The sequence below is a fragment of the Oncorhynchus mykiss genome, chromosome 8 (genome assembly GCF_057628025.1).
Source record: "Oncorhynchus mykiss isolate SJ-2025 chromosome 8, ASM5762802v1, whole genome shotgun sequence".
Lineage (NCBI taxonomy): Eukaryota > Metazoa > Chordata > Actinopteri > Salmoniformes > Salmonidae > Oncorhynchus > Oncorhynchus mykiss.
This window is the reverse complement of record NC_143029.1, coordinates 75,858,427-75,873,649: the sequence shown is the minus strand read 5'-3', so window position 1 is coordinate 75,873,649 and position 15,223 is coordinate 75,858,427. Positions and strand designations below refer to the sequence as shown.

At 43.3% G+C, this 15,223-nt stretch overlaps 1 protein-coding gene across 1 annotated transcript; it reads left to right on the top strand.

Moving 5' to 3' along the window:
* Positions 1 to 1,505: 1,505 nt before the first annotated feature.
* Positions 1,506 to 3,334, top strand: badh (Betaine aldehyde dehydrogenase; the record flags this gene model as incomplete). The annotated part of the gene is given in 4 exon segments (NM_001160550.2): positions 1,506 to 1,554; positions 1,775 to 1,989; positions 2,887 to 3,032; positions 3,285 to 3,334. Coding segments are annotated over 3 exon segments (374 nt in total), but the record flags the coding sequence as incomplete, so codon positions are not given.
* Positions 3,335 to 15,223: the final 11,889 nt, after the last annotated feature.

Sequence of the window (15,223 nt, the reverse complement as noted above, 5' to 3'; positions counted from 1 at the left end):
TTTATTAGAAGAACAATGTCTAACACTTTCATTCAGTACACAAATAGCTGCAATCATGGATGTGCTATCAAAGGAGGCTTTTGCAGAAATAACCAAATGTATAGATGAGTGCACCGTCGTGCTTCGGGTTGAAATGTGTCGGGAAGAAAATGAGAGAAGGCCTTCAAAATAGTTTACAGCTGATGGAAAGGTCAAAGGAAAGTAACAGCACGAGTGGCAAATGACATGCCATTGTTGAGGAAATTCAAGTTGGGAGTGGGACTCCACAAAAAGGTAAGACGCAAACTGACTCTTAGAGCTATGAAAGCCAAGTTATTTTGCACTGTTCAAGCTTTTGTTTGATTGCTTATTTGACTTCACAATTACTCTACTTACAGGTGATGAAGAGGAACAGAAAGGCCAAGCCATGCCTGTAGAGGACCCAGTAGAGAGCTTCAATGAGCTGCAGCGTTCTGGACACCTTGAAGAGGCGAGGGGTGGACTGGAGTTTCTGGTGAAAGCAGAGCAGGTGGAAGAACATGTAGCCCAGGGAACCATACAAGATCCAGGAATCACAGACAGTGTGGACTTTAGAATGGACGAGAGAGATAGTCAGCTGTGGTCCTCTGTTACACAAGGACTAAGTGGAAATAATTCTGGCCACCCAGATGGGTCTTACTCTACAGGGAGATGCTTACAGATGTTCTCATCTCAGGCAGATCAATATCCCACTCCCATCCCATCCCATCCTTCCTGTAACTCTTTGTCCATTGTAGGGAAACCACTGGATGACATATTCAGCACTGTCCCACTGAAAGTGGAGCCTGAGAGGCATCCTGTGCCTTGGAGAGCTGTACCAAACCAAAAAGTGTTAATCTGCTCATTGTGTGGAAAGAGCTTCCACCGCCATTGTCAACTTGAAGCACACCAACACTCTCATGTTGGAGTCAAGCCATACATATGTCTTGAGTGTGGGAAAAGTTTTACTCAGAAAAATAGACTTAGGTCACATCAGTGGTCACATGGGTGAGATACCTTTCAGTTGCAGACTCTGTGGCAAAATGTTTACAAGGCAGGACAACTGCCAAAGACATGAGAGATTTCACAGTGGACAGGGGCCATTTAGTTGTATGCAGTGTGGTAAAAGTTTTCCAGTTATCTGTAACCTCAAACTACACCAAAAACATAAATGTAAATTTGCCAATGTAAGATTGCATGTTGTTCAGTTTCTCAGCATTATACAGTTAATGAACTGTTTGTGCTAATTGTTGAGCCATTCAACTGTACTGAGATTAGCAGGTTTAGATTTCCAACATGTCATTGGTTTCTACATAATTAATCAACTATTTAAGGTGTTGAACCTCTTTTTAGTGTCATTTTTTCTTTGCCTCAAGAGCAAAACAGCTGCATGGATTGAATTGCTTTGCGCGTGTTCTCCTGTAGTTACGGTTAATTTCCGTAGCAGCATTTCTCGTAGCTGCAGTTCGTGGTCGTGCATTTTGGGGTTAAATATAAAGTTTACATTTGATGATCGCATTGTAAACATCTTTAACATTTCTACAAGGACATGTTTGTGTAAGTTCAATGCAACGACATGTGGAACTGATATTTTGTTACAACTGTCAGTAAATCGCTATATTTGTTTACGGATAGTTTAATTGTTGCCACAGGTGAACTTAGTTCGACTGCCAGCTAACGTTAGCCTGCTACATTTTGTAACATAAATGCATGATTATTGCTTGAGGGTTTTGTTCACTGTTGTTTTTGACTTAACTACTGTTTTTTGCCGTTGTAGCTAGGTGTCCACTGTCCGAAGTCCGACTGTCAGAAAGATGCTTCAAAAGCTTGTTTTGTTCCGGTTTCTCCGACCTGCTGCTCTACTCTCTGCAGCTCTACGTTGTGCCTCATCGGGGACCGTGGACGTCAAAGTCCCGCTGAACTTCTGGTGCGGAGACAGAGTAAAGATCAAGGATGTGTCAACCACTGAGCCTGTTTACGAACCTGCAACTGGTAGCTATTTCTAAAGAGTACTCTCTGAAAGCTCTGTCGACTTTTATAACGATTTATTTGATCAGAACTTGATTTTTACATGTTCATACACCCAAAGTGCTTTTTCTTTTATTGATCAACCTCCACTGTTGGACTTAGATATGAAGTCACTGTAATTTTATTCAGCTGGCTGAAAACCATTTGTTTTGTCACATGACACATCATGTATCCTGTAATAAACGTTTCACTGTTTCCTTGTTACAGTCACACTCGGTGGAATGGGTATATAGTTGATGGGTGTGCCCACATCAGAATTGGAGAAATACACAATTTACTTGTTGATATAACTTGTCATGTTTCTCATAGCATGTCAGATAGTGTGTGTGTGTGTGTGTGTGTGTGTGTGTGTGTATATGACTAGTGCTATAATGGCACAGATACGAAGATGAGTCCTTTATCTCTATGGTTGCGCCTCATTGTGGACTGTGGAGGTCAAAGTCCCACTAAGGGTTAATGAACAACTGAAATTGATCTTAGGTCTATATTAATTGATGTTAACCCCAAATGCTTTCTTATATTGATTCATCTCCACTGTTGGGCTTTGATCTGAAGTCATTGTCTTTTTATTAAGCTGTCTGAAAACCAATTGTTTTTTTCACAGGTCATGTATCCTGTCATAAACTTTGTTTCCTTGTTATGGTCACACTAAGCTGAATGGGTATAGGCATAGTTGATGCGTATATACCCTACACTGGAGTGGAGGAATACACAATTTCCTTGTACTACGTTGATATAACTTCTGTCATGTTTCTCATAGCATGTCAGATAGTTTGTCCAGTGTGTGTGTGTGTATAAAATAAAAGGTGAAATAAAATAAATAAATAAAATATGACAAGCGCTGCTGTTTTGTGCTGGCAGGTCGGGTCCTGTGTGAGCTAGAGCTCTGTGGGTCTGTGGAGGTGAACCAGGCAGTGCAGGCAGCCCAGTCTGCCTACCAGGCCTGGAGCCGGATGTCAGGGATGGAGAGGGCACACATCATGATAGAAGCTGCCCGTATCATTGAGGTATCCATCCCAGAATGCATCTCTTTTTGATACCAGATTTTGATGATCAGTCACTCCAAATTCACAGTCTATTCTGCCCCCCACACAGTCAGAACTGAAAACAGAATCCATCTCATTGCTCAAGATTATACTGTTTGCACATGCTGTAGGTTAACTTGAGTGTACTAATTTGGAATGCACTCAAAAGTCAGTTCATTTGAGTTTTTGGATTGAAGTCTCTGACTATTAAACTTGCTCTCCTGTTGTGGACAGAACAGGAGAGAGGACATTGCGGAGATCGAGGTGGTGAACAACGGGAAGTCCATCACAGAAGCCCGAATGGACGTGGACTCTGCCAGACTGTGTATAGAGTATTACGCTGGAGTGGCCAGCACTCTGGCAGGTTGGCATGACGATGGATAGGGGGGGGTTACACTGGGTCATAATAGGAATTCTGATGCAGTTGGGGGAAGGATAGCCAGAAGAGGACTGGCCACCCCTCAGCCTGGTTCCTCTCTAGGTTTCTTCCTAGGTTTTGGCCTTTCTAGGGAGTTTTTCCTTGCCACTGTGCTTCTACACCTGCATTGCTTGCTGTTTGGAGTTTTAGGCTGGGTTTCTGTACAGCACTTTGAGATATCAGCTGATGTAAGAAGGGCTATATAAATACATTTGATTTGATTGTTGGCATTAGTGTGTAGTAAAGATATCAAGATGACTAGGTATGCCGCTGACCACTAATGGTGTTGATTGACACTGTTTTCCCGTTCTGTCCATCTAGGCCAGCATATCCAGCTACCCGGAGGCTCCTTTGCCTACACACGGCGGGAGCCTCTAGGCGTCTGTGTGGGGATCGGTGCATGGAACTACCCCTTTCAGATAGCAGCCTGGAAGTCGGCCCCAGCCCTGGCCTGTGGTATGACCACACACTCTTTTTTAAGTTACAGTATAAAGTCAAAGACACACTTTATTGCCATAATTGTTACTATGCAAAACAATGCAACAGTAATCTTTTAAACTTGCTCAATTTACATTGACACAAACACAATTGATAGAGAGAAAAAAAAATCGATAATACACAAACATTCCTTTTCCCTCTGTCTTGCGCTCACCCCATCAGGCAACTCCATGGTGTTCAAGCCTTCACCTGTGACTCCAGTGACGGCGGTGATGCTGGCGGAGATTTATGCCAAGGCCGGGGCCCCAGAGGGGCTGTTCAACATAGTTCAGGGTGGGCAGGAGACAGGCAACCTGCTCTGCCACCACCCGGACGTGGCTAAGGTCTCCTTCACCGGCAGTGTGCCCACAGGCAAGAAGGTAAATCTAAAAATCCCAGAATAAAATCGCAACTTAAGTTTTTTTGTGTTGAGACTATAATTCATACAATGTCCATTGTAATTGTGGGAAAAGTTGTCTTTGGCATTAACACATAACAAATCACTCTTAACCCTCAGATTATGGAGATGTGCTCCAAGGGGGTAAAGCAAGTGACTCTGGAACTTGGTGGGAAGTCTCCTCTGCTCATCTTTGAGGACAGTGACCTGGGGAACGCAGTGAAGGGGGCTCTCATGGCCAACTTCCTATCCCAGGGCCAGGTAGGGTGTGGGGTTTTACAAGTTTCAGTGCTTTTGATCCCAAGTTTCAGCTCTTTCAACGCGGTGACACAGTCCTTAACACCAGCTCCTCTATGAATGTACTTTTTTTTTTTTTTCCTTGTGTGTTTTTGTTCAACCCAGGTTTGCAGCAATGGGACCCGGGTGTTTGTTCAGAGGCAGATGTTGCCTGAGTTCCTGGAGGAGGTTGTGAGGAGGACCAAGGACATTGAGATAGGGGACCCACTACTGGAGAGCACTCGTATGGGAGCACTGGTCAGCCGGCCACACCTTGACAGAGTCCTGGGCTACGTCGAACAGGCCAGGAAAGAGGTACAATTCAAAGAGACTAAAAGTACCTCTTTTCAATAATACTATCTTAAGTTCCTGGTAAGCCGTAAGAATCAGATCAGACCAATAATAAGGGGCAAAAATGATGTCACTGACAAGTAAATTGAAGACCATTTTACTCTGACTCTAGGGTGCCAAGGTGTTGTGTGGAGGGGAACCCTTCGTTCCTTTAGATCCCAAACTCAGAGGTGGATACTACATGACACCATGTGTATTGGGTGAGCCTAGTTTTTATTATTATGGACTATTGGAAGTACACTCCCCTACCTACAGTGCCTTGCGAAAGTATTCGGCCCCCTTGAACTTTGCGACCTTTTGCCACATTTCAGGCTTCAAACATAAAGATATAAAACTGTATTTTTTTGTGAAGAATCAACAACAAGTGGGACACAATCATGAAGTGGAACGACATTTATTGGATATTTCAAACTTTTTTAACAAATCAAAAACTGAAAAATTGGGCGTGCAAAATTATTCAGCCCCCTTAAGTTAATACTTTGTAGCGCCACCTTTTGCTGCGATTACAGCTGTAAGTCGCTTGGGGTATGTCTCTATCAGTTTTGCACATCGAGAGACTGACATTTTTTCCCATTCCTCCTTGCAAAACAGCTCGAGCTCAGTGAGGTTGGATGGAGAGCATTTGTGAACAGCAGTTTTCAGTTCTTTCCACAGATTCTCGATTGGATTCAGGTCTGGACTTTGACTTTGCCATTCTAACACCTGGATATGTTTATTTTTGAACCATTCCATTGTAGATTTTGCTTTATGTTTTGGATCATTGTCTTGTTGGAAGACAAATCTCCGTCCCAGTCTCAGGTCTTTTGCAGACTCCATCAGGTTTTCTTCCAGAATGGTCCTGTATTTGGCTCCATCCATCTTCCCATCAATTTTAACCATCTTCCCTGTCCCTGCTGAAGAAAAGCAGGCCCAAACCATGATGCTGCCACCACCATGTTTGACAGTGGGGATGGTGTGTTCAGCTGTGTTGCTTTTACGCCAAACATAACGTTTTGCATTGTTGCCAAAAAGTTCAATTTTGGTTTCATCTGACCAGAGCACCTTCTTCCACATGTTTGGTGTGTCTCCCAGGTGGCTTGTGGCAAACTTTAAACAACACTTTTTATGGATATCTTTAAGAAATGGCTTTCTTCTTGCCACTCTTCCATAAAGATATATATATATATTGCCAGATTTGTGCAATATATGACTGATTGTTGTCCTATGGACAGAGTCTCCCACCTCAGCTGTAGATCTCTGCAGTTCATCCAGAGTGATCATGGGCCTCTTGGCTGCATCTCTGATCATGAGCTGAATGAGCTGTATGAGCTGAAAGTTTAGAGGGACGGCCAGGTCTTGGTAGATTTGCAGTGGTCTGATACTCCTTCCATTTCAATATTATCGCTTGCACAGTGCTCCTTGGGATGTTTAAAGCTTGGGAAATCTTTTGTATCCAAATCCGGCTTTAAACTTCTTCACAACAGTATCTCGGACCTGCCTGGTGTTTTCCTTGTTCTTCATGATGCTCTCTGCGCTTTTAACGGACCTCTAAAACTATCACAGTGCAGGTGCATTTATACGGAGACTTGATTACACACAGGTGGATTGTATTTATCATCATTAGTCATTTAGGTCAACATTGGATCATTCAGAGATCCTCACTGAACTTCTGGAGAGAGTTTGCTGCACTGAAAGTAAAGGGGATGAATAATTTTGCACGCCCAATTTTTCAGTTTTTGATTTGTTAAAAAAGTTTGAAATATCCAATAAATGTCGTTCCACTTCATGATTGTGTCCCACTTGTTGTTGATTCTTCACAAAAAAATACAGTTTTATATCTTTATGTTTGAAGCCTGAAATGTGGCAAAAGGTCGCAAAGTTCAAGGGGGCCGAATACTTTCGCAAGGCACTGTATGTATTTGGACGCTCTATACTCGAGCATTTTGGATTTGAGATCAAATATTTTATTTGAGGGGACTGTATGGAATGTCACCTTTTATTTGAGGGTATTTTCATACATATCTCATTTAGAAATTAAAGCACTTCATAGATCTAGACTCCCCCGTTTGAAGATGTGAGTATTCTGACAAATTTCACTTATAGTTTACCAAAGTAGTCAAAAAGTTGAATATTTGGTCCCATATTTCTAGCACGTAATGACTACATCACGCTTGTGCATTTGTAGTTTGTTTTGGTTGAGTTTTGGGTTATGGTTTGCCCAATAGGAACTGAATGAAGACTGGAGTAATTTACTTTCTAAGTGAGTAGATAAAATGTTTCTGAACACTTCTAATTAAATCTTAATAATGCCATGATTAAGAAAAATCATGAATGAACAATGATGAGTGAGAAAGTTAGAGGCTATAACAAATCATGCTAACCTCTCACCCATTACCAATAATGAAGAGATTAGCATTTTTTGGGGGGGCTATCATCTTTCTCCCTCTAACTTTTTCACTCATCATCATTCACGATTCATTCATGATTATCCATAATCATGGTAGCATCTACATTCACGTAGAAATGTTCACAAACATCTTCTATTCTTACTTACAATAAAAGTGTCTCCAAAATGAGACAATACATTATTCACCATTTACTTCCTATTGGACAAAACATAATCTGTGACACAATCAAAACAAGCTGTAAATGCATTCAACAAGTAGAGCCACAAGTACAGGACTTCACGGGTCCAAAAAGTTGGACCTGGGGCTTTCCCACCCAGACCTGATATGCATAAATACATTTTTAAAACCCGTTCTGAATGGACCCGAGGACAACTAGAACCCGTGCCGTATAGACCTGGTTGGGTCCGAGTGAGGGAAGCGGCAGAAAATTATTATTTTTTTAAAGCTACTTTATTAACCAGAGCTGATAACTTGTGAGAGGAGGGAGAGAGAGGTGCTGCTCTAGCAGGCGGGGGAGGGGCCATACTGTGAGCCAGTGACACAGGTGCAGGGAGGGAGAGACTGCAACCAACCAAGCCTACTACTATAGTAGACTAATAGCTGCCATAGCTAGGTTATTTATCCTCAAATATGATTATGTAGTACCTGTCTTGACTGTGTTAAACCAAGATGGTGTAGCAGTCAATATTGATATTTTTATAACCGGAACTTCCATCAGGAGCTAGTCAGCTAACTAGCTACTAGTCTTTGTTAGCCACGGCTAGCGGTCTTCACCTTTAGCTCGGATACCAACCAGCCTTTGCCCGAACAATACCTGCCAGTCTGCACAGCGCGATATCAACCCAGAGCATATCGGACTGCCTCTCTCTACCACTTCACCGGATTCCTGCCACTCTGGATCATTACACCGGATCATCGCAGCTAGCTAGCTGCAAACGAGTGGCTACTGTTAGCTAACGCCTCTGTCCCGAAGCAAGCACCAGTTAGCCTTGAGCTAGGTCCATATACCAGCTAATTCTAGGGCTACAATACCTCTTTTGCCAATTGGCCTAGACCCTTTATTGTCGACACGGAGCCCCGCCGATCCATCACGAATGGTCTGCCGATGTAATTGCCCGACGTGGTCTCAACAGGCTATTCCGTTACGATGTCGCCGAAGAACCATCTGCTAGCCCCGGCCCGCTAGCCTTCTGAACGCTGTGTTCCCCGCTCGCCTAGCATAGTAGTGACTACCAAATGGCCCCCTGACTCACCTATTGCTGTTCATTGGACCCTATGATCACTTGGCTACACAGCTGATGCCCCCTGGACTGTTTCAAAAATACAGTACCTAATTTTGTTTATCTGTCGGCCCCAGCCTCGAACTCAGGTCCTGTATGTACCTAACTGACCCACTCTGCCCATTCGCCATTTACCCGTTGTTGTCTTAGCTCTCCCGATCAACACCTGTGATGCCTCTCTCTATTGTCAATATGCCTTGTCTACTGCTGTCTCGGCTAGTTCTTAGTGTTTTGTTTCACTGTAGCCCTCAGTCCCGCTCAACATGCCTTAGATAACTCTTTTGTCCCACCCCACACACATGCAGAGACCTCACCTGGCTTAACTGGTGCCTCCAGAGATGAAACCTCTCTCATCGTCCATCACTCAACGCCTAGGTTTACCTCCACTGTACTCACATCCCACCATACCCTTGTTTGTACATTATGCCCTGAATCTATTCTACTACGCCCAGAAATCTTCTCCTTTTTATTGTTCCCAACGCACTAGATGACCAGTTCTTATAGCCTTTTGCCGTACCCTTGTCCTACTCCTCCTCTGTTCCTCTGGTGATGTAGAGGTTAACCCAGGCCCTGTAGCCCCAAGTTCCACTCCTATTCCCCAGGCGCTATCATTTGTTGACTTCTGTAACCTTAAAAGTCTTGGTTTCATGAATGTTAGCATCAGAAGCCTCCTCCCTAAGTTTGTTTTATTCACTGCTTTAGCACATTACGCCAACCCAGATGTCTTAGCCGTGTCTGAATCCTGCCTTAGGAAGGACATCAAAAATTCTGACATTTTCATCCCCAACTACAACATTTTCCACAAAGATAGAACTGCCAAAGGGGGCGGAGTTGCAATCTACTGCAGAGATAGTCTGCAGAGTTCTGTCATGCTATCCAGGTCTGTGCCGCTTGTTATCCAGGTCTGTGCCGCTTGTTATATCAGCCACCAGCTGTGCCCTGGACACCATATGTGAACTGATTGCCCCCCATTTATCTTCAGAATTCCTACTGTTAGGTGACCTAAACTAGGATATGCTTAACACCCCGGCCGTCCTACAATCTAAGCTAGATGCCCTCAACCTCACACAAATGATCAAGGAACCTACCAGGTACAACCCTACATCCGTAAACACAGGCACCCTCATAGATATCATCCTGACCACCTGCCATTTAAATACACCTCTGCTGTCTTCAACCAGGATCTCAGCGATCACTGCCTCATTGCCTGCGTCCGTAATGGGTCCGCAGTCAAACGACTACCCCTCATCACTGTCAAACGCCCCCGTAAAACACTTCAGTAAGCAGGCCTTTCTAATCGACCTGGCCCGGGTATCCTGGAAGGATATTGACCTCATCCCGTCAGTAGAGGATGCCTGGTAATTCTTTAAAAGTGCTTTCCTCACCATCTTAAAAGCATGCCCCATTCAAAAAAATGTAGAACTAAGAACAGATATAGCTCTTGGTTTCCATGCTTTCCACCTGGCTACCCCTATCCCGGGCCAACAGCTCTGCACTCCCCACAGCAACTTGCCCAAGCGCCCCCGCTTCAACTTCACCCAAATCCAGAAAGCTGATGTTCTGAAAGAGCTGCAGAATCTGGATCACTACAAATCAGCTGGGCTAGACAATCTGGACCCTCTCTTTCTAAAATTATCCACCGCATATCGTCTGAGATATGAGAAAAGCTGCCGCGGTCATTCCCATTTTCAAAGGGGGTGACACTCTAGACCCAAACTGTTACAGACCTATATCTATCCTGCCATGCCTTTCTAAAGTCTTCGAAAGCCATGTTAACAAACAGATCACCGACCATTTCGAATCCCACCGTACCTTCTCCGCTATGCAATCTGGTTTTCGAGCTGGTCATGGGTGCACCTCAGCCACTCTCAAGGTCCTAAACGATATCATAACCGCCATCTTCATCGACCGTCTTCATCGACCTGGCCAAGGCTTTCGACTCTGTCAATCACCGCATTCTTATCGCCAGACTCAACAGCCTTGGTTTCTCAAATGTCTGCCTCGCCTGGTTCACCAACTACTCCTCAGATAGAGTTCAGTGTGTCAAATCGGAGGGCCTGTTGTCCGGACTTCTGGCAGTCTTTATGGGGGTGCCACAGGGTTCAATTCTCGGGCCGACTCTTTTCTCTGCATATATCAATGATGTCGCTCTTGCTGCTGGTGATTCTCTGATCCACCTCTACGCAGACGACACCATTCTATATACTTCTGGCCCTTCTTTGGACACTGTGTTAACAAACCTACAGACAAACTTCAATGCCATACAACACTCCTTCTGTGGCCTCCACCTGCTCTTAAATACAAGTAAAACTAAATGCATGCTCTTCAACCGATCACTGCCCGCCCGACTAGCATCACTACTCTGGACGGTTCTGACTTAGAATATGTGGACAACGACAAATACCTAGGTGACTGGTTAGACTGTAAACTCTCCTTCCAGACTCACATTAAGCATCTCCAATCCAAAATTAAATCTAGAATCGGCCTCCTTCACTTATGCTGCTAAACATACCCTCGTAAAACTGATTATCCTACCGATCCTTGACATCGGCAATGTCATTTACAAAATAGCCTCCAACACTCTACTCAGCAAATTGGATGTAGTCTATCACAGTGACATGTGTTTTGTCACCAAAGCCCCATATACTACCCACCACTGCGACCTGTAAGCTCCCGTTGGCTGGCCCTCGCTTCATATTTGTCGCCAAACCCACTGGCTCCAGGTCATCTACAGTTGAAGTCGAAAGTGTACGTACACTTAGGTTGGAGTCATTAAAACTCATTTTTCAACCACTCCACAAATGTGTTGTTAACAAACTATAGTTTTGGCAAGTCGGTTAGGGCATCTACTTTGTGCATGACACAAGTCATTTTTCCAACAATTCTTTACAAACAGATTACTTGACTTATAATTCACTGTATCACAATTCAAGTGGGTCAGAAGTTTACATATACTAAGTTGACTATGCCTTTAAACAGCTTGGAAAATTACAGAAAATTATGTCATGGCTTTAGAAGCTTCTGATAGGCTAATTGACATAATTTGAGTCAATTTGAGGAGTAGCTGTGGATTTATTTCAAGGCCGACCCTCAAACTCAGTGCCTTTTTGCTTGACATCATGGGAAAATCATAAGAAATCTGCGAAGACCTCAGAAAATAAATTGTAGACCTCCACAAGTCTGGTTCATCCTTGGGAGCAATTTCCAAATGCCTGAAGGTACCACGTTCATCTGTACAAACAATAGTACGCAAGTATAAACACCATGGGACCACGCAGCCATCATACTGCTCTGGCAGGAGACTCGTTCTGTCTCCTGGAGATGAACGTACTTTGGTGTGAAAAGTGCAAATCAATCCCAGAACATAAGCAAAAGACCTTGTGAAGATGCTGGAGGAAACAGGTACAAAAGTATCTATATCCACAGTAAAACGAGTCCTATATCGACATAACCTGAAAGGTCACTCAGCAAGGAAGAAGCCACTGTTCCAAAACCTCCATTAAAAAAGCCAGACTACGGTTTGCAGCTGCACATGGGGACAAAGATTGCTCTTTTTGGAGAAATGTCCTCTGATCTGATGAGACAAAAATAGAACTGTTTGGCCATAATGACCATCGTTATGTTTGGAGGAAAAGGGGGGAGGCTTGCAAGCCGAAGAACACCATCCCAACAGTGAAGCACGGGGGTGGCAGCATCATGTTGTGGGGGTGCTTTGCTGCAAGAGTGACTGGTGCACTTCACAAAATAGATGGCATCATGAGGCAGGAAAATTGTGTGGATATATTGAAGCAACATCTCAAGACATCAGTCAGGAAGTTAAAGCTTGGTTGCAAATTGGTCTTCCAAATGGACAATGACCCCAAGCATACTTCCAAAGTTGTGGCAAAATGGCTTAAAGACAACCAAGTCAAGGTATTGGAGTGGCCATCACAGCCCTGACCTCAATCCTATTGAAAATGTATGGGCAGGTCTGAAAAGGTGTGTGCGAGCAAGAAGGCCTACAAACCTGACTCAGTTACACCAGCTCTGTCAGGAGGAATCGGCCAAAATTCACCCAACTTATTGTGGGAAGCTTGTGGAAGGCTACCCTAAACGTTTGACCCAAGTTAAACAATTTAAAGGCAATGCTACCAAATACTAATTGAGTGTATGTAAACTTCTGACCCAATGGGAATGTGATGAAAGAAATAAAAGCTGAAATAAATCATTCTCTCTACTGTTATTCTGACATTTCACATTCTTAAAATAAAGTGGTGACCCTAACTGACCTAAGACAGGGCATTTTTACGAGGATTAAATGTCAGGAATTGTGAAAAACTGAGTTTAAATGTATTTGGTGAAGGTGTATGTAAACTTCTGACTTCAACTGTATAATTCTTTGCTAGGTAAAGCCCTGCCTAATCTCACCATAACAACACCCACCTGTAGCACGCGCTCCAGCCTGTATATTTCACTGGTCATCCCCAAAGCCAACTCCTCCTTTGGCCGTTTGTCCTTACATTTCTTTGCTGCCAATGACTGGAACGAATTGCAAAAATCACTGGAGCTGGAGACTTATATCTCCCTCATTAACTTTAAGCGTCAGCTGTCAAAGCAGCTTACCGATCATTGCACCTATACACAGCCCATCTGTAAATAGCCCACCCAACTACCTCATCCCCCAAACTGTTATTTGTTTTTGCTCTTTTGCATCCTAGTAGCTCTACTTGCACATCATCATCTGCACATCTATTACTCCAGTGTTAATGCTAAATTTTAATTATTTCGCCACTACGGGCTATTTATTGCCTTTCCCCCCAAATCCTACCTCATTTGCTTACACTGTGTATAGATTTTTCTATTGTGTTATTGACTGTATGTTTGTTTATCCCATGTGTAACTCTGTGTTGTTTTTGTCCCACTGCTTTGCTTTATCTTGGCCAGGTTGCAGTTGAAAATGAGAATTTGTTCTCAACTGGCCTACCTGGTTAAATAAAGGTGAAATGACATTTTTAATTTAAATTAAATAACCGGGAGAAGCTAGTTAGGCTAAATGAGGCTACTGTGCATGCGCTTTCTCATCCTACAGTTACAAATAACAACAACTCCATTCAGAATATTAAGTAGCAGCCTACCTGTTGGCTCTTGGTCATTTAAGCCTGTCCTTGTCCTTTAACTTTTAATTCTGTCATTTTAATTCCATCTTCCATTGATTAGATATCTCTGAACTGTTGCCACACGAGGAGGCTTTATGACTGAAGCCTATTGGCTCTTTGATGACTTGTGATTTGTCGACGACAACAAACTACACGCTTCAGACTCCACTCTCGTGAAAAGCAAGATCAGCAGCATAAATTATAGAATTTATCTCTATACTGCAGCAGTCACATTCAGATCTGTAAGGGTCCTTCCGGATAAGTTATTTAAAATTGCACATACCTGAGACCCGTGACAATCATCATATCAGAGCCGACCCAGACCCGTGGCATTATTCTGGATTCGGAACCACGTGGGCCCCGTCTCGGGTATTGGGGTACAGGTGGATGAAGACCTCTAGTCACAAGTTTGATGTAGTCATTGTGTGCAAGAAATATGGTACCAAATACTAAACTTTTGACTACTTTAATACACTAAGTGAAATTTGTCAAATCTTCAAATGGGGGGAGTAGATCTATAAAGTGCTTTCATTTCTAAATCCGATATGTATGAAAATACCCTCAAATAAAAGGTGACATTCTGTACTGTCGCCTCACATGCAACATATATCAAATCCAAATGCTGGAGTACAGACAAATTTCAAAAATGTTCATCACTGTCCCAATACATACATAAGGGAGTATTTATAGTCTCTTTAGTCAATACTCATTGTACTGGTTTACTATTTATATACCTCTTTCTTTCTCTCCCTCTTGTCCCTGCATCTCTTGGCCATAGGCGACTGCACAGATGACATGACATGTGTGAAGGAGGAGATCTTTGGGCCTGTGATGTCTGTGTTGTCCTTTGAAACAGAGGAGGAAGCTTTGCTGAGGGCCAACAACTCCGCCCTGGGCCTGGCTGCGGGGGTCTTCACCAGGTGATGATGTCATATAACACAGTTATCAGGGTTGTGTTCTGTAGAGAGAACATTTTTGAAACCGAGTGAAACAGGACAGTACTTCCTGGAGTTGTCCAATAAGAACAGTCAGTGTTCCTTTTTGAGTTTCAAAACGTTTTGCTACATTATACCATGAGCACCATCCTTCAGCTTGAGGTACACATTTAATCCCACTTCAGTGTTTGACCTGTTTCTTGCCATGTGTCTGGCCTGTAGTGACGTCAAGCGAGCACACCGTGTAGTGGAACACCTGAAGGCTGGATCCTGCTTCATCAACAACTATAACATCACCCCTGTGGAGGTGCCCTTCGGAGGGTTCAAGATGTCAGGTACAGTCCTACCGTATTCACACCAGATACCTGTCCTTTTCCTCTATGAGAGTATCAGAATTTAAACACGTAGGGGTTATTTGTAGTGTAGTAATCACGTTGGTTTGTTTGAATGCCTTTTTCATAAACATTTTCCACAGTATTTTGTGTTCGGTAGACTGCTGTCAACAATAGTAATAGCA